This window comes from Scardinius erythrophthalmus (genome assembly GCF_964197995.2).
Source record: "Scardinius erythrophthalmus genome assembly, chromosome: 11".
NCBI lineage: Eukaryota > Metazoa > Chordata > Actinopteri > Cypriniformes > Leuciscidae > Scardinius > Scardinius erythrophthalmus.
In genome coordinates this window covers 27,069,994-27,093,382 of record NC_138231.1, presented here as the reverse complement: position 1 = coordinate 27,093,382, position 23,389 = coordinate 27,069,994, and the positions used below count along the sequence as shown (strand labels likewise).

The 23,389-nt window shown below is 38.9% G+C and overlaps 1 protein-coding gene across 2 annotated transcripts; it reads left to right on the top strand.

Moving 5' to 3' along the window:
* Positions 1-378: 378 nt before the first annotated feature.
* Positions 379-21,438, top strand: ylpm1 (YLP motif containing 1). 2 transcript variants are annotated; one of them, XM_081379605.1, is made up of 22 exons: positions 422-481; positions 594-1,185; positions 3,012-3,212; positions 3,485-3,682; positions 3,799-4,364; positions 4,448-6,532; positions 6,646-6,772; positions 6,897-7,041; positions 7,118-7,207; positions 7,315-7,477; positions 7,657-7,814; positions 10,298-10,452; positions 10,546-10,608; positions 11,053-11,172; positions 11,273-11,449; positions 11,926-12,009; positions 12,106-12,189; positions 12,297-12,377; positions 18,162-18,213; positions 19,427-19,551; positions 19,820-20,000; positions 21,107-21,438. In XM_081379605.1, the coding sequence occupies exons 2-21, from the start codon at positions 673-675 to the stop codon at positions 19,964-19,966; spliced, it is 5,334 nt and encodes a 1,777-aa protein (XP_081235731.1). In that variant the 5' UTR covers positions 422-481; positions 594-672; the 3' UTR covers positions 19,967-20,000; positions 21,107-21,438. The 2 variants fall into 2 exon arrangements, with proteins under 2 accessions (XP_081235732.1, XP_081235731.1); XM_081379606.1 differs by having other exon boundaries at positions 379-1,122.
* Positions 21,439-23,389: the final 1,951 nt, after the last annotated feature.

The window sequence follows — 23,389 nt, the reverse complement described above, 5'->3', positions numbered from 1 at the left end:
TAATGGACCAGAACCATTCTTCTCTACTCAGATCTTATTGTTTTTATTTACAAACAAAAAAATATATATTTTCAAGAAGAATCTTCTTTTTGTTTTATGGCGGTTGGCAAACCAGCAAATGGTTCATTTCCGCAACCTACTGAGTTGGAGTGAAGTAATGACGTAAAAAGGTTAAAAAAATTCTGAGCAACTAAATCCTAGCAACTATGTCTCATTAAGTTAAGTTAAGAGAGCTTTGTGGACAATACGTTTTTCAATGTATTATTTAAAAATCGAAAAAATCTGAAGCAAAGGCGCTAGTCGCGGAACCAGTGCGACAGGTGGTGGTAATGCGCCATCGCAGGTTCACGAAGAAGAGTAAAGGAAATGCGATGACGTGTTACGCAAGTGGGCGTCAAACACACTGACGCTTAGACGCAGGCGCAGTGGGGCACAAGCACGCACAGCCTCGGCGAGGAAATAGCATTCAAACAATAATTATGTATGTAAGCGTTTTGTTTCTTGCACATCTGTAAAGATAAATAATTTTTTTCTATTTTCATGAGATAGTTACAGTCTGTGTCTATAACTGCGTTCATATTTTCAAATTGTAGTAGCGATAGTTTCGAAGGAACCGGCTTTATGCGATCAGGCGGCTAGGCCTCGCCTGGCCCGCAGTGTCTCGGTTCAAGCATGCATCCCTCCTGGGGAGGATACGGAGGTGGACCCCAGCCTCCTCCACACTTCGGCCCGCGGCCTCATCAGTTTAGGGGAGCTCAGCCCCCACCTCCAGCTGCACCACCACCAGCACAAGCAGCAGCTGGAGGAGGTTTTGGGGGATATGGAGCTCCGTCGGTGCAAGCGTCATCTAATTTCTCTAGTTTACACGAACAACATTTACAACAAATGCAGCAACTGCAGCAGCTCCATCAGAAGCAGCTTCAGTCTGTGCTGCATCACTCCGGCAACACCAGCAGCGGGCCTTCTCCGTACTGGCAGGCCGGCGGTGCACCACCCAACACTTTTCAGGATCCCTCAACCCTGAGAGGTCCGGCCGGCCCGCCTCAGCCTCCTCCGCCTGAGGTGAAGCCTCCAGCGCCCGAGCCCGCATCCTCTTCCTTACCTGCAGCTCCAGTACCACAGGTTAGCGAAACCAGTTCATCGGTGGCGGATGAAAAGCCAGACTTTTCGTCGATGTCTCAGCAGGCAAGCTTCTCTTGCATTTCTTCTTCCTCTTCTTCTTCCTCTTCTGTCTCTTCTTATTAATGTTGTGTTACTGTAACAACAAATAAATGTATACAGAACATTCGATTTCCTTCTCGGGTAGAGTAGCCTACATTATAATTAGCATATTTAGAAATCATATATTTGGGTAATTATAAACTTCCTAAAAGTATTGTAGGCTATGCCATGTCCCGTTGTGTGATCATGTCATACTCTATTTAAAACTTTTTACAAACAATAGTTTAATTATCTTTTATACTTATTAATCATACACCTTTTATTATCTGACTACAATGAGTATTTTTTTGTACTTTATCAAAGGGCCATTGAATTAACGAGTAATGACTAAAAGTTGATTATAATGCTGAAAACCTTTTCATAGCACCTGGAATACACATTAAAAGCTCATGAACATGTTTTGCGTCCACTGCCCATTTACAAAGAATGTCGTAGTACAATTATCCAGAACAACTATATCGTTATAATTGAATACATTGATCGTTTTCCAAAAGTTTCCCAATGTTGTAGGCTATAGTGTAAACTTTCTCATTTAAATCAGAAATTCCCTCATTTAAGTAAATATTCTGTCAAGTTTATGTAGTTTTTCTTTTGTAAAGCATACACGTTGACATTCTTAAAGGGATAGTTCACCAAAAAAATGAAAATTTTGTCATCATTTACTCACCCCTATGTTGTTCCAAACCTGTATGAGTTTCTTTCTTCTTCATTCTTCTGATATTTTGAAGAATGTTAATAACCAGACAGTTGATGGTAGCCATTGATTTACATAGGCCTAGTAGTTTTCAATGGAAGTCAATGGCTACCATCAACTGTTTGATTACCAACATTCTTCAAAATACCTTCTTTTGAACAGATGATAGGAACTCGTACAGGTCTGAAACAACATGAGGGTTAGCCTAGTAAATTATGACATCATTTTAATTTTTGGGTGAGCTATCCCTAAGACAAGGCACAGGTCAAAAAACTAGTCTTCTAACTTATAATTACTGAAAACAGTAACAGTAACAGTAACATTCAGTTGGAAAAATCATATATGAATGAGTTTACAAATTTGAATGTTTACATTAAAAGATTTATTTTATCTATATTTTAACAGCCATGATATTCAATTACACTAAAAATTATCACAGGATTTTGCATAGCCTACTCTTTGGCCTTCTCTCATTGCAAATTAATGACCTAGCGAATAGTGTTTTCCAAGCAGCTCCTTGTGTTTTATATTAGCTTCTTTGAATGCTCTCTTTCCCTTCATTCTTTTCATTCTTCATTCTATTTTATTCATGAAAGAATTCTCTTTTCCTGCTTGAAGCCAAAGTGGTTGGGATGATAGTGCCGTACAAATGACTTTATCTATTTATTATGGTAAATTTTAATAAATTAATTTAAATTTCATTTAAAGAGTATGCTTCCTTGCCTCTGCTTTCAGATTCAAAACATTCTCATCATCAGTTTTCTTGTATGTCGTAACCAAACATGGCACACATATTGGAATATGTGCAATGGAGTATAACAAGAGATTTAACTACTTAATTGCAATTGTATGGCTTCAGGAGTCTTGGAATATAGCTTTTTAGGGCCCGAGCACCGATGGTGTGAGGACCCTCTTGGAATTGCTCTGTTTATTTTGTTTCTGTTTTTGTCCTTTTTTCAATAGACATGGACATTTAAATATAAACTTTTACATTTGAGTGAAATATTTATGATTTTAAAAATATTTAGTTTGTACAGCGTACAGTGTTTGAATTCAAACAATGCAAACATGTTATATTTGTGTTTATTATGTACAGGAGCAGCAGGATTATTGGTATCAGCAGCACCGTCAAAATTTGCAAAAGCTGAAAAATGAGAAGGCGAAGCAGAATCAAAGTTCAGCTAATGGAGGCCATGCTTCAGTTCCTCCTCCTCCAGTTGAACCCCCAAAGAGCACCCCTCCACCACCACCTCCCAAAGAGGAACCCCCTCCTCCCCCACCACCTGAGGAATCGAAGGTAATTTCTTCTGCACACTATTTTCACCCAGTTGTTTTTTTGTTTTAAATATATTTTATGTTTTTGATGTGTATATATTTTTTTCAACCTGTTTTATACCTTTAAAAATGTGATACAGCATCAATTGATTACTTGTATAAAATTTATAGGGGTGTAATGATCTCGTGCTCGTGAACTCAATATCGTGTATCATTTCATCTTGTGAGCTAAGTGTATCGTCACACCCCTAATAATTTATATCATGTTTAACTGATTACTGATATTCATTACAGCCCAGTGGCATCAATGATACAGGAGACCCTGCTGAAGCAGCACGTCTTCAGCAGCTGCAGGCGGCAGCTGCCCATTGGCAGCATGTGCAGCATCAAAGGGCCAGCCTTCAGTACCAGGCACTAATGCAAGAGCATGCTCAACTACAGCAGATTCTGCAACAGTACCAACAGGTTATACAACAGCCTGCGCATCTCCAGGTACAATCTCCTGTCTTATTACATTTTTCAGTGGTTCTTAATTTGCATGGTTGGCTCAGAAAAAGTGTAAAATAAGGTTACATTATTATTTACGATTGTTCAATTATATCCACCAGACCTTGCCCTTGGAAATGCAGTTGCAACACTATGAAATGCAGCAACAACGATTTTCTCCATTGTACCAAGAATGGGACAGGCACTTTAATTTGTGGTTAGAACAATTTCAGACATACCCACACAAAGACCAGCTGCACGATTATGAAGCCCAGTGGAGGCAATGGCAGGAGCAAATGAATTCAACTTCAGCTCATCTGCAAGAGAGAGTCACTACTCTAAGAGCCATGCAGCCTCAGTATGGTACAGGTCCTTCATATGGGAGCATGATGGGACCATATGGGCAGCATAGACTCCCCGGACAAGATGGAAACATGCATTTAGCTGGCTCAGGGCTTCCATCTATGCCTCCACCAGTTAACATGGATGCAATGTCAAGACCACAGGGCCCACCACCTTCTGGACCAGGTATTCCACAGGGGCCATCACCTGCAGAACCTTTCCCATCGTCTGGTCCAGATTCTGTCTCTGAAACATGTAAAACTGCTGGACCACATGGGCCGGGGATTAGACCACCTGGACTAGGGGTCCGAACCCCTGGGCCTCATGGAAGATTTGATGGCCCAAGGTATTGTATTTAGAATAAGGATTAATTGGGTAATATTTTTTTCTGGAGCTACTGATTTCTGATTTTATTTAATTTCTTTTCAGGTTTGAAGGTCCCAGAGGCCCACGGTTTGAACAGCCACCCCAGCAACGGTTCAGTGGGCCACCCAGATTTGACAGTGGTCAGCGATTTAGTCGACCTCCCAGAGGTAATCCTCTACTCCCAGGGGCTCCAGCAAGACTTGATAACCCCCCTAGGCAGAATGCACCTACACGTTTTGAAAGACCCCATATACCCCCTCAACAACCAGGGCATGGACAGCAATCCAGTCCTGTCCCTGGAATTCAAACAAAGCAACAATCAGCAAAACCTGATGCACCACCAGTTCCTCCAACTCAAACAGGCCCAGAAAAACACAAAGATCGCTTAGATCAAAGTAGCAAAAAAGATGGTGCTTCCACTGGTCCTTCACTGACAGATGACATACTGGACTCAGTGGATGGATTTTTTATTCAGAGTGGACCTATTCCTCAAACTCAGGATACTAAATCTGAGAATACCATTGCTGATACTGCAAAGCAGGATAAGCGGACAGAAGATGCTTCTAAACCATCCTTACCTACAGAAAGTCTAAACACCACCAACAAGAAATCTCAGAACTCTAGCTCACAACCTCCTAAAACCGGTCATGTTGCAAATGGGCCACCACAACATGCAAAGCCTCCTCAAAACGATAAGTTTAAACCTGATACAATGAAGGAGGCTACTAGGGGGCCACACATGATTACTCAGACTGGTCCACCACAGGCCACACGAGGGAGAGGAAGGGGCCAAGGGCCAGTGCCTCTTCGGGGCAGGGGCCGTGCACGTGGTCGAGGGCAGTACAGGGGACAAATGACTGATCCCAACTGCCAGAGAGAAATTATGGAGGAGAATCCCTATGACCATCAGGAAACCGATGACACAAGGCATGAAGAGGACCAGGATTTGGTTTGGAAAGATCCCTCTTTAGATGGTCCTGGAGAAATAGAGGACCAGGAAGCACCCCTTGAGATGTGGCATCCAGAGGAGGAACACTTTCCAGAAGAGTACCCAGAGAGCACTCCTCAAGGTGAACACTGGGAAGAAGAACCACAGGATTATTGGGAGGAAGAAGATCCATATTGGGCAGAGAGAAGACCTCCCATGCTTGCTAGGCCTCCTTTTCCTCCAGGGGGCCCTAGAAGACCCCCTTTCAATCCACGATTTATGCTTCATGGTCCAAGACGCCCCCCTCCTCCTGGAAGTTTGCAGCACAACCCACATGGACCTCCTCACATGGGACCACGTGGGGGAATGGTACCACGATTCAGACGCGGTGTAGGCCCATGGGGACCACCACCCCGCCATGACATGATGGAGCGAGACATGAGACGGCCACTACCACCTCATGAAATCTTGGCAAGGGAACCAGCTGGACCTCTTGAATATGATGAAGAAATGGACAGAGAACCTGCATGGCCTCATCCACGTGGTCGAGGGCTGAGACGTCCCCCTTTACCTCCCCACGAAATGGGCAGAGAGATAAGAAGACCACCTATGAGGCCCCCAATGCCAATGGAGAGGTGGCGTGTCCCACCTCCCCATGAAGAAGGAAATTATGATGAGGAATACCCATATGGTGAAGAAGATGATGCACTCAGAAGGCCTATTCATGATTATCATCCAGATTATGAGCAAGATGATGAGTATTACGGTTCTCGTGAGGAATGGGGCAGGGAGCAGCTTGACCGAGACTATCCTCCGCATCATCGCCCAGAGGTCATTAGAGAGGATCCTTGGTTAGAGGGAAGAGAAAAATCATTCCCATTTGAGGAAGAGGATCGATATAGAGAGGAACGAAGAAGACCTTGTTACCCTGATGATCCGCCTTATCAAGAACGAGATAGGGATCCTTCGTTTCACTCTCATCCTGATTGGGAAAGGCCACCACCTCCACCCCCACCAGAGAGAGGTTACTCTCATCCAGTTAATGAAACGAATCCCCAATATGAACATAACCCAGAGCCTCTAGCTGGCCTGCCTGCACCTCATGCCCCGGATACCCCACTTGACCAGTCTTCACCTACTGCAAATAAAACTGTACTTGCTCTTTCTCAAAGGCAGCATGAGATCATTCTAAAAGCTGCTCAGGAGTTGAAAATGATAAGGTAACATTTATTTCCCAACCGTGTATCATTATTTAAATAACATTCAAGTCATACAGGCCAACTGGCTGAGATTTCATAAGTTGAAATCTTAGTGATTTTATTTAACCTCATAGAGAGCTCCAGGAAAGCAAGAGGGCTTTGGGAGATGCTCCCAACCCAGATTCAACTGGGTTGCCTTCAGAACTTCCTCCCGGAATCCTTGGATTGGAAATTACACCTGAGGTTAAAAGTGCTCTGCAGGTATGCCAACTTTGGGTTTCAAATTATGCTCCTTGATTCAGAAACTAATGTCCAATATTGCAATAGCATGTTATTGAAAAGCCACTGATTGAATGAGCTTTTTTTTTTTTTTTTTTTTTTAAAGGCCACCAATTTATTGTCAGAAACGGGACAGACCTTGGAAGCTGGTTTGGCCCCTTCAAATCAATCTACAGACTTTCTTCATTCTTCAGCACCTGTCCCTACAGCCACATTCATTGCTAAAACAGTGGACTATGGGCATGGTCGTGGTCAGTATATATTCTGCCTCTCAACTGACATAATTTTAAATGTTTTTAGTCAAATTACATTGTTTTCATTTAACAGATGTAGGTTCAACGGTGGAAAGGATATCTTATGGAGAGAGGATTGTGTTGAGGCCTGCCCCACCGCCATCTGAGCGACTGTATGAGAAAGGTTGGTTCTGTTCTGTTAAAATTGTGTTTGTTTGCATAAGAACATTCAGTTTGTTTATTTTCATTTGTGTTTCCTTTGTGTGATGAACTTCTTCTCTTCTTTATTAGAACTGCTTGGCCCTAGAGACCCATACTATGACAGAAGAAGTGACCCATATGGTGGTCCCAGAGATTATGACAGGGATTGGGAGAGAGATCCATATAGGGAGAAGCCAGCACTGGATTATGAGAGAGACAGATATGAAAGGGACCGTTACCTACGAGATGAACGGTAGGTACCTCAAGACCTTGCTGCTGCATCCATTTCTCACAGTAGCATTTAATCTTTGTATTTTATACCCTTATTGGTTCATGAATATTAAAACACTTCATTATCTACATCAAAATATCTGTGAAGAGCACAAGTTTGTCACAGACTGAAAAAAATTTTTTTTGTATGTCTGGTTTCAGACCTCCACTTGGGCCTCGTCCAGGACACAGAGACAGAGAAAGAGATCACCCAAGCCGCTCGAGCAGGGACAGAGAGGTTTATAGCCGATCAAGCTATGAGAGGTCTTCCTATGAAAGGAGTCTTGAGCATTATGACCATGGATCCTCAAGCTATGGAAGTAAGTGATTTATAAAAAAAAAAAATACGTCTTTTAACCTTAAAAGAATTTCCCATTTCAACTTTAAATGTTAAAATGCTTTCTCCAATTCCATCTTTAATGCAAAGACGAGTATAAGATATACAATTGTAGGTTGATTCCCCTTATACTACAGGGCTGTTGAATGCTTGAATCTGATTGGTTGACGAACATTCTAAGGTGTGCATTATTTTCAGGGAAAGGCACAGCTAAAGTAGTTCCAGGCAGGTCTTGACCGCATTACAGCTCCATATCACTTCGCGTAGTTAACTGTAATAACGGAAAATAGGATACAATTCATAACAAGAAAAAACATTTAGCCCCATGCGCTTGATCTGCAATTTTCAATGTCTAGCTTCACAATCAATGGAAACATGCAGTTTAATTTTAATAAATAAAGTATATAGTCTTAGGCTATCTATAATCAATAGAAAATTAAACTGAATATAGGCTAAATAAATGGATAGTCCTGCAGTGCAGATTTTTATTGCAGATAATATAACAAATAAATAATTATTGATAGGCCTACTTGTTAAAATGGCTTTGTGTTTCATTTATTTGGCTAGTCTACTGTCATCTGTCAATAATAGAAAAACGAATGAACAAATTAATTAAAACAAATTGAATTAATAAATAATAATATTGACGCACATGCTTTTCTGTCTTATTATTGCAACATCTCTCTCTAATAACTGCATTAATAACTGCATAAAGCCGGGGACACACTTTAAGGCCGGTAATGAATGTAATTTGATACTTATGACTGATCATGCCCTGATCATGCCCAAACTCCGCTTCGCGTCATGACCGCATTACCACCTCGGGTGTGCATTATTTTTCTAATAATTCAACGGCCTGTCATCAATTATTCCTTACTTGTAAAGTGTAAACACAATGGCTTACCTGATCAACCCAACTCAGCAACATTGGCTCAGCTACTTTGGGATGAGAATTGGGATCAGTGTTTGGGGAAACCTCTTTGAAAACAGCTAGTGGCCCAGAAATTACACCTTTCACTTTAACTGAAAGTGTAACTTTGGCAATTTTCAACCCATGTTGTATTGTTACTATGTCAGTAGTAGATGTACATGAATAATCTTTACTCATTCTACGTGTTACCTGGGCCGAGAAATTCATGTTTATTTGTCAGAAAAAGTCAAAAATGCGTACGCATTTTTCTATCCCTGCCCACAGACAGTCAGATCGACAGAGGAATAATAAAAGAGCGGTTAATGTAAGGGTAGGTTTAGCACTGAAAATTGTCTGTCTACGCTTAAAGCATTATGGTAAAATTGGAACTCCATGGCAACAGCTTTCTTACCTGTATGTGACGGCGTTTTGCTTAGGGAAGTTGGGCGGAACTGACGGAACAGCAGTTTCTTTCAGTTTTCCCCCTCCGTTTGGCCTAAACCACTGTTTGTGATCATCCAGTTTGACATGGTGTCTAGAAACATGGAGGTTTTTTCAAATTGACCCTCACTGCGTTCTCCCCGTATTTACGATTCTTTGCCACCTTGAGCCGCTGCCTACAACACATTAGATCCTTCACTGGGAACCTAAAGTAACTCACTCCTGCTAAACGTTTAATCTTTGAGTTCTTGCGCCTGGGAACGATACAAGTTGACACCATTATGCCTAAAAGTTTGCCAAGAAGTATTTCAAACTAAAGCAAGGCAGTATTTGACTCTGGTAAGCGTATCCATAGCAGACTGGTGGGAGTGACCTTGGACGGCAACATGCCAAGTGCATTATGGCTGTTGAAGTTTCCCTGCCTATTTAGTAAAGGGAAAACAGCTTTTCTTTAGTCAGGTAGTCGTTGTCAAAAAATGTTTTGCCTTTCTACTGCAAGTTTTTTTTTTTATATACCCCTTTAAAATGGTCCTGGCGTGCAAGCCAGTCAAAAGTGAAGTCACTATCAGTCCTCTAAACAGGTTCAATGGATGAAAACAAAAAACGTAAATTAATAAAATTTGAACAGGAAACAAAATCATGTTTAAATGCTCTGAAACAGAAACGCTTAATTGAAATTACCATTAACTGGTTAATAACCTTATTTTATCGTTCTGTTAAGATTTTAATTTGGCCATCAGCCAATCATGAATTCTGCACTGCAAACAGTCTCCAAAATGCGTGCAGCACTTCATTCAAGATTCAGGCTACTGAAGTCACAAGCTCTTAGTTTAAAGTTCAATTCAAGCTCTGGTATAAAGTATAGGCAAAAAAATATATATATATTAACCAGTATTTGTTTCTAATCAAATGGTTTCCGGAAAGATAATGTTACAAAAGGAACGCATGACCAGAAACTCTAAAATATTGAATCTGCTCTGAGTGAACCCACTGATTATTTTTTTTACCATTTTTTTTTTTTCAGTTTTTAAGCCCTGGTCAATATATCATGAATAACTAAGTAATCGAGCCTGAGAAGTTGCGACCTGTGTAAGATACCTATATTTCTTACCCAGGTGATCGGAGGAGCTATCCAGATGAGCGCCCCCCACCCTCCACATCACTGCCCCCTCCTGCACCTGTTGCCCCTCCTCGTGTGGAGAAGAAACCAGAGACAAAGAATGCTGAGGACATCCTCAAACTCCCAGGTCGATCAACTCGACCTGACAGGGTATGCCATAGTTGTTTTGTTGTTGTTATTATTATAATAATTATGCTCTATTTTGAATATCATGCTTTACCCACAGTATTTTTTTCTTTTCAGATTGTAGTCATCATGCGTGGATTACCTGGAAGTGGCAAAAGTCATGTGGCAAAACTTATTAGGGTAACACATACGATATTTTAATGTTTATTATTATTATTTTTCCCAAAAAATCTGAAAGTATGCTTGGTCTACTCTGGCCTGTTATGGAAATTGACAAGTCCCTCAGGGTGAATGTTGAGTTGCCTTCAAATGACTATATACTAAACTGGAGGCTGTTATTAAGCTAGCTCATAAATATACAGAAAACTAGCCGCAGTAGGAAACAATTTATGCTAATGTTGTCTCTACTGCCCCTGCTGACAATGAGACTGCAGTGCATATTTGCATTTCATTATGATTTCATCAAGCTAGAAGTGCTTGAGATGAGATGTTTTGGGCCAAAGAGACTTCACATAGCCAAAGGAAAGAACAAAATAACACTTTTGCTAATGTAATTTCCTTTTTTTGTAAATGACTTTGTCATTTCAATTCATCCATGAAGTAATTATGCTTTTACTGATGTAGGACAAAGAGGTTGAATGTGGTGGTGCACCACCCAGAGTGCTTGGTCTGGACGATTATTTTATGACTGAAGTGGAAAAAGTTGAGAAGGACCCTGATACTGGGAAGCGCGTCAAGAACAAGGTTTGAACTAGTTTTTTGTGTTCATTATTTATTTTAAATGAAAAACCTCTATTAATTTTCTCTAACTGATCATGTAAATCTTCCTGGCCATCTTCATCAGGTGCTCGAATATGAATATGAACCGGAAATGGAAGATACATATCGAAACAGCATGTTGAAGACATTTAAGAAAACACTGGATGATGGATTTTTTCCCTTCATTATCCTGGATGCCATTAATGATAAAGTGAAATACTTTGACCAGTTCTGGAGTGCTGCTAAGACAAAAGGTTTTGAGGTGAGCGTCATCTTTATTTAATGTAAATTTAAAGGGATACTCCACCGTTTTTTTCATATTAAACTATGTTATTCCCTTAACTAAGATGAGTTGATACATACCTCTCTCATCTCAATGCGTGCACTTAATCGCTCTAGCGCGCGGTGACACTTTGAAAGCACTTAGTTTAGCCCAGTGTATTCAATGGTATATAACAGCAATGAATTTAGAAGTGACCAAACACATCAACGTTTTCCTTATTTAAAAACAGTTACACGAGTAGTTATACCACCAAGTATGGTGACACAAAATAAAACGTGGCACTTTTCTAAGCGGGTTAAAAAGGATAAAAAGGTGTCACCATACTTGGTGGTGAAAAAACAGTGGAGTATCCCTTTAAGTAGTTCCTTGCTAGGAATGAATTGAAACGCTAGCCATCTATGTAGAGCAGCAGTATCTACTTTAGATCTATGTTAAATCTCACTTTTTATTCTCAGGTGTACTTGGCTGAAATCACCACTGATCACCAAACATGTACAAAGAGAAACATACATGGACGAATATTAAAGGATATTACGAAGGTATTTTCTTTAACTTTTGCATTTTTAGTAATACCACCAGAACTACATGATGCCATTTTTAATTAGCCTGACTAATAATATACGTTTTGTGTACAGCTGGCCAGTGGCTGGGAGTCTGCACCACCCCATATGATACGACTAGATATCAGGTCTCTACTGCAGGATGCGGCAATTGAAGATGTAAGTTTGTTGATGACTTGTGCCATTATTATGTTCATTTAAGAAATTGTAAATGAGTTTTCCTTATTCTTTTCTTCTCATAGTAACATAAACTGCTTTTGTGATAGGTGGAGATGGAAGACTTCAACCCATCTGAAGAAGAACCAAAGGCTGAAGTGAAAAAGGAGGATGACGACGAGACGGATCTGGTAGGACCTCATGTTGCATGCATGCTTCTTTTATCCAATAATTTAAACTGTGACTTTATAGTTACTTGACCCAGTTTCTCACCTAAACACGGTAAGTACTCTTATTATTGATCAATGTTTCAGGATACTCTTTCCCAATCCAAGTTGACAAAGATGAAACAAATAAAAAAAGAATATTCCTGAGACATGGCATCTCCTGGGGTTTTTGAAATAATTGCAATCCATATTCTAAATATGGATTATTAAATGCTTTCTCGAGCAATTATATTGGCAACAGCACATATCATGTTTTCTCATTAAAGGCAGTTACTTGACCTAACTTGTAAAGTGTTTGAAAAATTAACAAACTTTGATGTCGTAAAGTATTGTAATTTATAATGGTTTTTATAATTGTCTTTCTCTGTTTATCCTCCCAAATCTTCACATTTTCTTAATCCTTATTTAAAGATCCACAACATTTTGGCTAATTTAAAATAATATTGTAATTACGAAACTGTCCATTGAGACTTGTAATTGGTAATGTACAGAATCGTTAGTTACAGTGTGTCAAATTTAGAGGTAAAGCACAACTTTAATTAGTATGGTATAAAGTGAATCTGTTAATTTCGCTTCTGATAAGTCTCCACTTTCAACTCAAGCATTGCCATGGCTACTCTTGAGTGGAAGATTTAAGCATCAAAATACAAGTCAGCTTGTAAAACTTCAGACTTTTGATGGCTTATTTAGAGCATTTTTGTGCTATGGCTTCCAAATGGATGCAAGAATTTCCCATGATGTAGCTGTTTTGTGTAATAAATCTTATTTTATCTAGCCAAATATTTAACAGCCTCACAATAAGTATGCTCTTCACACAGAAACACACCTGTATTGTATGTCCTGCTTGATGTTGTAGTTGAACTCCTAATACAGACCTTTTGTTGTGGGACTTGAAATTCAATGAAAGGCTGAATGCATCTCAGTTTCGTCTTGTAGGAAGCTCTACATTACTCTGCACTATTGTCTTTGGGGCTTATTTTAAAACGGGTCTCACAATAGAGCCATTAATTCTGTCAAGCTACTTTTAGAAGGAAACTTTTTTTGTGTGTTTTGGTAGATGTGTGAAGACCTAAACCTAAATCACAAGCTTGCCATACAAGTTTGTCTTTATTATGTTGATAAAAGCTTAAACTAGGTTTGTTCTAACAGGCTGGAATTACAGTAAAATTTTTGTAATTTTGGATATTGTAAGAACATTGTAAGAAAGCAAGGAAGCTATTACATTTGGAATTATGAGGAATTAACATGCACGCTAAAGAGATGATGGTTTTTCCTTTCATTAAAAATTGGAGATGGGGGGCTTAAAGAACAGTTGACCTGAATGATGACTTACCAAATGAGGGCAATTAAGCTTTTCTACATTAAAAAAAAAAAACTATTTCAGTCTGTTTTATGCTGGGTTCAGACTACACAATATCATTCGTAAAAGAAAATGGGCGTCAAGACGCAAGAATCGATCGATTCATCTCGTTAAGTGTGTAACTGTGGACAACAACTGATGCCACATCTGTGATACTTCACGACAGAAAGACTAGCATGTTAAATTTTTTCGGTCCTCCACTGAAAAAAGGGTGGAGGTTTAGGGGCAGTCGTGGCCTAATGGTTAGAGAGTCAGACTGGTAACCTGAAGGTTGTGGGTTTGATATAGTAACAGCAGGAAACGACTGAGGTTCCCTTGAGCAAGGCACATAACCCCCAATCACTCTCTGGTGTGTGTTCACTACTCCTGTCCTGTGAGCATTAACTTTTGAATGGGTTAAATGCTGAGGAAACATTATGAGTATGGGTTACAATACTTGGCCTTCACGTCACTCACTCACGACGATTTCCGTCACATCTGTGGCATTGACCAATAGCAGCACAGAAGCTCTTCCGTACATAGCTTTCAAACATGGCGAAACGAGAGACGGACGATGGTTTTGGTGCTGCTAGGTGGAATTATGCAATGGAGGAAAGGTTTGTGGAACTATGGCAACATACTCCTGCTCGAGGGACCACCACGACAGAGTGAAAAAAAGATTAATGCTGGCGAACGATAGCAGAGGCGCCTCAGCAATCCGGTGAGTACTGGAACTAACATGAAGCTGACAAGCTGTTTCTGTAGCTTTTGTTTTTAAGTTCTTGTTTCCGGAAGTCATTCGCTAGTTCTGCCTTCTCAATGACATCACATATGTTGTTAAAGATGGCAAGCGATGATTGGTCTGGAAGCAACGTGTAGTCTGGCATGTTTCTTGTCCACGACATGAATTTAGGAGTCAAAATCACATAATCTAACACAGTGACTATCGTAACAGATACAAATATTGTGTAGTTTGAACCTGGCATTAAACAGTTTTAAACAGACTAATGACATGGTGTATTTTAGTTTAAGTAAAGGATTCTTTTATTTTGAAAAGCAAACTCAAATTCAAGTGTTGTTTTAGATAAAGTTTGTCCATATGCTTATGATTACTTGCAAGACAATTCATAATTAGGTATTTTTTTGTCTAATTTTTGTACATCCATCCTTTTGCTCGGTGAAGTATTGTTAAAATTAAGTTGACAGTGTTTGTAAACTTGCTTTTTATGCAGTGTAAAGCTGAAATTTCAGAATATGAGTTAAAGAGTAGCACTGAATGAAGAAAAAGCCTAAGCACAAACCATTGCAGATGCCAAAGGCCATTTACCTTTTCCATACTCCAAGATTCCAACTTAATACATATATTTTGGCTTGAAACAAAGTAAAGCGTAAAGAAAAGTAAAAGAAGAAAAATCTATGTATCCTTGTTTTGGTCTTAACATTTAATCAATTCATCCCTCTTTGCTGGTGTCAGTAGCAGTCATGGATAGCTTAAAAAATGCTATTTATTTCAGGACCATTTTCAGTACACATTACTTTCAACCACTAACCATGATTATATGCATTCTAAATATTCATATATTTCTAATGAACAGCTGGGGATGTAAGAGACCGTTCAGATCTTTGTAAAACAAGAAAACTCTTCCAACCTGGCTGTTCAGTCCCATACCTTGTAATACTTATTCAGATCTTTAAAATTGTCAAAGAGCAGTATCTATGTTCTTGCAAATTGTGCAGCAATATTTCATTTGAATTCTATATTTATTGGAACTGGGGCATCATTGTAAAATTAAACTTAAGCGTTCACTTAATCAACATTAGCCAATATAGCCAAATTTATTCAAAATCAACTGAATCAATTGGCAGTGCAGGACCAATAAGTACAAACCCAATAGCCAGAATAAACAGAAATCCTCAAATAAAAGTCCTGATTTGAATGCACTTCTCATGGATGAAAAGTACTTGAACACATAACAGGCAGCAAAATCGTAAAAAAAAAAAATAAAGCCCTGACATATTGTCAAGTAAGTTTAATTTCATAACGTTTCCCATTAAAGCTGGTTTATTACAAGTCTTTGATCAAGGTCATTTTTATATGCCAGTTTGACATGACGAAGAAGAAAATGGAAAAGTGTTGACAAAATTCTCTATCTTGCTCGTCTACTGAATGGACACAGAGGACATGGGGGAAAATGAATGCATGCAAGGTCTGAGAATTTTTTCCTGCTTTAGTATACACTTTAAAAACAATACATTATTTTGAAATGTGTAACATGGCAGAATTTTTAATGCAGCCTTTGTACAAAATATAAAGCACATAAATGTGCAAAAAACATGAATGTAAATGTCTAGTTTTTCCATTGTCGACTAGAGCAGTCTAGTCGAGTAGTTTTGAACATCCCTATTATAAAATATAGCTATGACATAATTATGACCTGCGCAGGGATTTTTATGATCCATCACACAAACATCACTTGACGCATCAATGTTCCAGGGTATTTTGAGTGTTCACACTTTTACCAAAGAGTGCATATTTACAGCATCAAACTTTGTCATGATTAGTTGCAAGTTGCAACACCAATTATTGTTTTTGATTTATGTATATGTTTGTGTATCTTTGAGAAATGATACCAAACAGTTCTAAATCTATGTAAGATTAAGATTTTATAATCAGCTAGTTTATTTGTCAATAGACTTGGTACTCTGTAGCAAAGTGCTTTTGGACTGAAGCAAGCATGTGATCTGTACTTGTGGCTGTGTAATTTGTGGTTGTAAAAACTTGAAAATATAGAATTTTATTAAATTCTACACACATTAGAAAGGACAGCGGCACTCCAGGACCTACGTTGCCTATCCTTGGTTTAGATGGTCTCAGTTTGGATGACTTTAACCAGTGGTTCTCAGTGTGTGGGGCGCTCTGCCTTTAAAAAGTGGCACCGAACGCCAATTCCACTGAATCGTTCTTCAGACTGATTTTTAAAAAAAGTTTAAAGTAGGGCGTGGCCAAAAAGGTTTGAGAACCACTGCCTTATTACCAAAGATTTGTTTTCATTCTTGATATTTTTGTAACTCTTTCCCCGCCATTGACTGAATTTTCCAGCAATCTGTGTTTTCACTGTTATATGTTAGGGGGTGCTATTACACACCTTCTGAAAGAGTAATGAATCTCCTGATTAAAATGCATGCGAGGAAGATGCAAAAACAAGCTATGTCATATGTGATCATGCATATGTAAAATACTGCAATCACCAACATTAAACAGCATATAAATCAAACCTGCCTAATGTTACCGAATGAAATGTCGACCCGGGACGAGCTATAGGACTGTGGAAGCATTAGGGGTGTTGATGGACTCGATCTGCTCCATCTGGCTTTTGATCATCATTCTGAATCTGATCCAGACATAGTCTTTGACAAAAACGTGATTTTTCTCAAAACGCCTTTTTGCTCAATGTTGCTTTTTTTTTTTTTTTTTCTTTTTTTTTACAAAAGTTTTCACCAAGTTTTGATTCAAACAGAATGCATGAAGCTAGAATAAAACAGGGGGTTTGTTCTTTCTTTTGATATATGCATGTTCAGATATTCATACAACAAAATATTCTGGGGGGCATGAAACTTTTGTGAAAATGACCAAAAACGCTGGCGGTGGCTGGCAACTTAAAAAAAAAAAAAAAAAAAAAAAAAAACTCTTTGCCCGTTAATTATGATATTGGTATTTACATTTTAACTTTTCAGATTTTAATTGGGTGAAGTCAGTTTTACAAATTGGTACTGTATCCCTATAATTGAATTGAGATTCTTAATTAAAAAATTATAGAACTTCCTACTTTTCTATTTATATATTTGGCAGATGAAAGAAAAGCTTCCATTAGGTTAGTGTTTCTCAATCCAGAAATCCAGTGTTGTGGCGCTTTCTCTTGGGCAGGATTGAGAAATACTTCTGAAGGGTGCAGAGAATAATCATTCTACATTTAAAAGTGGACTCTTTTGTCAGTCTTGAGTAATTCTTGTGTGTTGTGCTGTTGGCTTTTTGTCTTATCCCATAATGACTGATCTCTGCTGCAAAAATGTGTCTTGGCTTTGTGATTTACAATGAAATGAATGTGTAAAGCAGTCAACTATGTAGAAAAATATAAAAACCTCAGTAGTATTAAAATATGCATGCTCTTCTGTATTTAGTAGACATTTCCTCATTCTGAATAAGGACTGTTTATCAATTGCTGAGAGTTCATTGATGCCTTTGTGACTTATTAATGATCTCTTTTTCAAGCTTATTCTCTCATCATCCAAAGCATCATCATTGCTCCCCAGCCCCTATTCTATCCCTGTCCACCCTCTGTCACACTGTCTGTCCCCTCTGTCTCTCATCCCCTGAGGATTAACAGTTGGAGTGTCTCTCTGTAATATAGGGATACCTTCCGAAAAGCAAATGGGAGATGGACACTTCAGAAGCAAAGCTTGGTGGGTATTTATTTATTTGTAGTTAGATAATCAAAGCAGTTTATGTCTGTTCTGTATGTTGTCTTTTTAATATATATGATTGATATAAATATTTGGTGTCTTCTGAGTAATTTCAGACTTTTCCCCTGGGTTAATTAAGGTTTCAAGATTTCACATTGTACGTTTATAAATTTATCCCTGGATTTACAAATTTATAAATTCAAATCATTCTATTTGCATTTACTGAGGTCAGTAACAAAAATTGGACAAACACTGCATCTGAACTGTTTTATTAACTGGTTGTCCATCTGTTCTGATCTGCTCTGGCTGCTTTGTCACCTGAAACATTTAATTTTGCTCTCAAACAGTTAAACACACTGCATCTGGATGGATGGATGGATGCATGCATGCGTTTTCACACCTGGCTCTTTTGAAGCACTTGTTTCGGAACATGCTGCGTAAACTCGTGTTTAAAAATCCCCCCTTAGTTCGATTAGGCATATATAGAACGCTACAGTCGGGTTCGAATCCACCACACACCAAAAACAATCGGCCGATGATCACCTGAACAAAGTGGTCTTGAGCGGTTTGCTTATGATGAGAAAGCAATCCAACCCAACGGACCATTACACATGTTGCTTGGAAAGCAGCACTGTTTGTTTTGCTAATGCCTCTCAAAATGAATTGTTGGTTAAACTGGAGCAATGACAGAGTAAAATACCCATTCGAAATTTGTTCTGATGAACATATTTCACAACTAATGTCCAAAACAGCCTTTATACTTGCTCAAAATGATAAAATAATAAAGCGACATGGATGAGCAGAATCCTGGAATACAAACGGGTGTACTGACCAATGAGAGGACAGTTTTCTTGCACATGACTTTTGGTCCATTTAGAAATGTTGCCTTGTGAAAACGAACCAAACCAAGAAGAAAATGCAACCATTTTTATCCCTGTTTCGATCAATCTACAGGTCTGAAAACGCTTTTAATGAGTGCTAGATGGTTTAAAAAAAATGCAGACCCAGCCCTGTTTGAAAAGCCCTCGTAACTACTTAATCCTAATGAACTGTGCATAGGATAAACATATTCTGTTATAATCTATGGCTGTGCAAAGACATAATAGCTTTTTTTCATATTACTATGTGATTTATCATGTTTTGCTTTGACACAAATAAGTGTTCATCAGATGTAGAATTGATGATGACTTTAGATGCTACTTTGTCCTTCCAGACAAGTTGGATGGTCTGGCAGGAGGAGGCAAGAGAAAACGAGACACTGATGTGTCCGGCATGGAAGACTTCCTTCAGCTGCCCGATGACTATGCCAGTCGCATGTCTGAACCTGGCAAAAAGAGGGTAATGTGGTGCACATATTATGTTATGTATTTGCTTTCACTCACTGTTTGTGGTCACCTATTGTTCAGTTTTTCATTTTGAATGTTCTTGAGAATTGCAGATTGAGAGCCCTGTTTTGAAAATGATTGAATTGTTGGTCTGTATTTTTTGTTTTACTGAACAAAGACTCTCAACAGTTGCTGACCATCTGATTTGAATTTACATTGCTTTTCTTGGGGAGGGTCATGATTTAAACATTTTGCACTCATTAAACATGCTGATCTTCTAGGTGCGCTGGGCTGATCTTGAAGAGAAGAAGGATGCCGACAGAAAACGTGCGATTGGTTTTGTAGTCGGTCAGACAGACTGGGAGAAAATCACGGATGAGAGCGGCCAGCTTGCTCAGAGAGCGCTCAACCGCACCAAGTATTTTTAGGAGATTTTGTAATGACAATTGTACAGCGTTTAAGGTAAGTTGCTTGTAATTCAGCTCTTTTGATTAGCTTAGACTGATAGTATTGCTCTATGTGGATAGAAAGCTAGAGACATGAGTTTTGTTTCCTGTTTTGTTAAATGTTCCCATTTTTCTAAACTTTAGAACATGTTTTCCATCAGGTTACTCATTTACATCAAATGCTGCTTAAAGGGATGGTTCACCCAAAAATGGAAATGCTGTCATTTACTCACCCTCATGTCGTTCCAAACCCGTAAGACTTTTGTTCATCTTCGGAACACAAAGATGTTTTTGATGAAATCTGAGAGATTTTTGTCCCTCCACTGACAGCTATGCAACTACCACTTTAATGCTACAAAAAAGTTAATGAAGAGATCGTAAAATTAATCCATATGAATTGAGCAGTTTACTCCAAATTTTCTGAAGAGACTTTCTCACTTTATTTGATGAACAGATTTAATTTAGGCTTTTATTCACATATAAAGATTGATCTGCAAACATGAACTGAAACTGTTTGACGCGTGAGAACAAAACTCTTGCAGAAACTCAAACGTGCTGTGTAACGAGAATGAACCTCATTGGTTCTCGCACGTCAAGTGAACATGCTTGAGCTACCGTTTATCGTAACTGATGTGTGCATTGATGAATGTTTATGTGCATAAAAGCTTAAATTCAATCTGTTCATCATATAAAGTGATTGTGTCTCTTCACAATTTTTTTTTAACTCTTTATGAACTGTGTTTGAGCATCAAAGTGGTAGTTGTAAAACTGTCTATGGAGGGACAGAAATCCCTCAGAATTCATCATTTGTGTACCGAACATAAGCGAAAGTCTTGCGGGTTTGGAACGACATGAGGGTGAGTAATTGGTGAAAGAACTTTAATTTTTGGGTGAACTAACCCTTTAAGTCTGAAGTCTAAGATCATTCTGAGCATAAAATCTAACAAAAACAGCTTTTGCAGTTTCTGCAGTTTTTTTTTTTTTTTTTTATTATTTTTATTTTGGATGACGTGTTCCATAGTTGTGTTCTTAGTAGTGAATGCGACCCACTGTCATTATACAAACAAGTTTTAAAAATTTCTCTCTTCATGTCTTTTTAACTTGTCTTTTTTCCTGTTGCAGGTTACCATGAAATTCTTCATTTCCAATGTGTACTGCCTGATGAAGAAAGAGCATTGACTCTTCAGTCGTTGGTCGATCCTGTTAGTACACTTAATGGCCTTGGTATAATATCTGGTGTAATGTAAATGACTTTTTGTTTTATCCACAATCTTATTTTAATAGGTTAAACATTGTGTGATGTTTTGTAGCAGTGGTACATTTGACTGTTGGTGATTATCCTTACTTTTTGTTAGTTTTATTCCTTAGATCTAATGTATTTGGCTCTGAAATATTACTGTAGTTCACACACATGTACACACCCAATAAAGCTTACAAAACAGTCTCATAAAGAACCCTCATACAGTCATTTTTCACGAAGTTGCTGTTAAAAAACTGTCTGTTAAGCTGAATTGTGAAACTTTGGTTGGTGGAAGCTGTAATTAAAGATTCAAAAGAAACTGTTCAGATTGATGCAAGAAACATGACCAATACATTTTACTTACAAAGTAGTTTACTGGCTTCTCATGTGGCAACAGATATTGATTGACAGGTCTATTCCATTGGTTGTTTTTTGGCCTGCTCCTTGCTATTTGGTTTGCCACGTAAGTTGCCAGGAAACATGGGCAGGAATTTTGCACAAAATACTTGACATACAGAGTTTGTCTAGACCTAAAGCTTTGTGTTATACATCTGAATTATACATTATATATTTGACCTTGTATAAATGCACCCTAAAAGCCTTTTCTATCTAAATATTGCAATGATGCAGTTCAAACATGACCTCCATGCTTGATTTTTAATAGACAATCTGCCCTGGTTATGCTATGAACCAGGAATTACCTTTATTAATCTGTCCATAAGTCCATATCTGCAGCAACATTGGCTGTTTATGAGAGTATATGTTATGATGTCAGTCGAATTGGCTGAATATACACTCATCAGCCACTTTATTAGGTAGACCTTGCTAGTACTGGGTTGAACCCCCTTTTGCCTTCAGAACTGCCTTAATTCTTCGTGTCATAATTCAGCAAGCTGCTGGAAACATTCCTCAGAGTTTTTGATCCATATTGACATGAGAGCATCACACAGTTGCTGCAGATTTGTTGGCTGCACATCCATGATGTGAATCTCCCATTCCTCCACATCCCAAAGGAGCTTTATTGGACTGAGATCTGTGGAGGCCATTTGAGTTTAGTGAACTCGTTGACATTGACAAGAAACCAGTTTGAGATGATTTGAGCTTTGTGACGTGGCGTTTCATCCTGCTGGAAGTAGCCAACGAATGATGGGTTCACTGTGGTCATAAAGGGATGGATATGTTCAGCAACAATACTCAGGTAGACTGCTGTGTTTAAATGATGATCAACTGGTACACCATTACACCACCAGCAGCCTGAACTGTTGATGGATCTATGATTTCATGTTTTCGCCAAATTCTGACCCTACCATCTGAATGTCACAGCAGAAATCAAGACTCATCAGACCAGGCAACGTTTTTCCAATCTTCTATTGTCCAGTTTTGGGGATTTCGGGGCAGCATGTGAATTGTAGCCTCAGTTTCTGTTCTTATAGCTGACAGGAGTGTCACCGGTGTGTCTTCTGATGCTGTAGCTCTGCTTCAAGTGTTGTGTGTTCAGACATGCTCCTCTGCAGACAGAGTGATGATATTTGAGTTTCTATCAGCTCAAACCAGTCTGGCCATTCACCTCTGACCTCTGGCATCAACAAGGCATTTTCACCAGCAGAACTGCTGCTCACTGGACATTTACTCTTTTTCTGACCATTCTCTGTAAACCCGAGAGATGGTTGTGCATGAGAATCTGCAGATCAGCAGTTTCTGAAATACTCGGACCAGCCCGTCTGGCACCAACAACCATGAGACATTCAAAGTCACTTAAATTTCCTTTCTTCCTCATTCTGATGCTCAGTTTGAACCTCAGCAGATCGTCTTAAAGGAGAACTCCGGTCAATTTTAACATTGAGCTCATTTTATTGTACATTTGGAGTGCTGTCAATACAGAGAACAACTACAAAAATCGGTGTTGCCTACACCGAGTTATTCTATTTTTAAAATTTGCACCCTGTTGACTTCAATGGGGCAAGTACTAAACCTGCTTTTAGCCTCTTAACATCCTTGATGTGTCATTACAAGTGCACAGAAAATGTGAGTGATTCCTTCTGAGTGAACACGAGTGGATCTGACTGCAGTAGATGTAAAAGATGTATAAAAACGATGTTATTTAAGCCAGCGCAAATACCTGTTTACATCCTGTTTTTCGGTTGAAGTCCAAAGTAGTCGATTGC

Excerpts from the sequence above, each read along its gene's own strand:
- ylpm1 (XM_081379605.1), top strand. The coding sequence starts at position 673 with ATGCATCCCTCCTGGGGAGGATACGGAGGTGGACCCCAGCCTCCTCCA. Across the intron at positions 12,010-12,105 it reads TATTAAAGGATATTACGAAG|CTGGCCAGTGGCTGGGAGTC; the intron begins GTATTTTCTTTA and ends TTTTGTGTACAG. Across the intron at positions 19,552-19,819 it reads CTGAACCTGGCAAAAAGAGG|GTGCGCTGGGCTGATCTTGA; the intron begins GTAATGTGGTGC and ends CTGATCTTCTAG.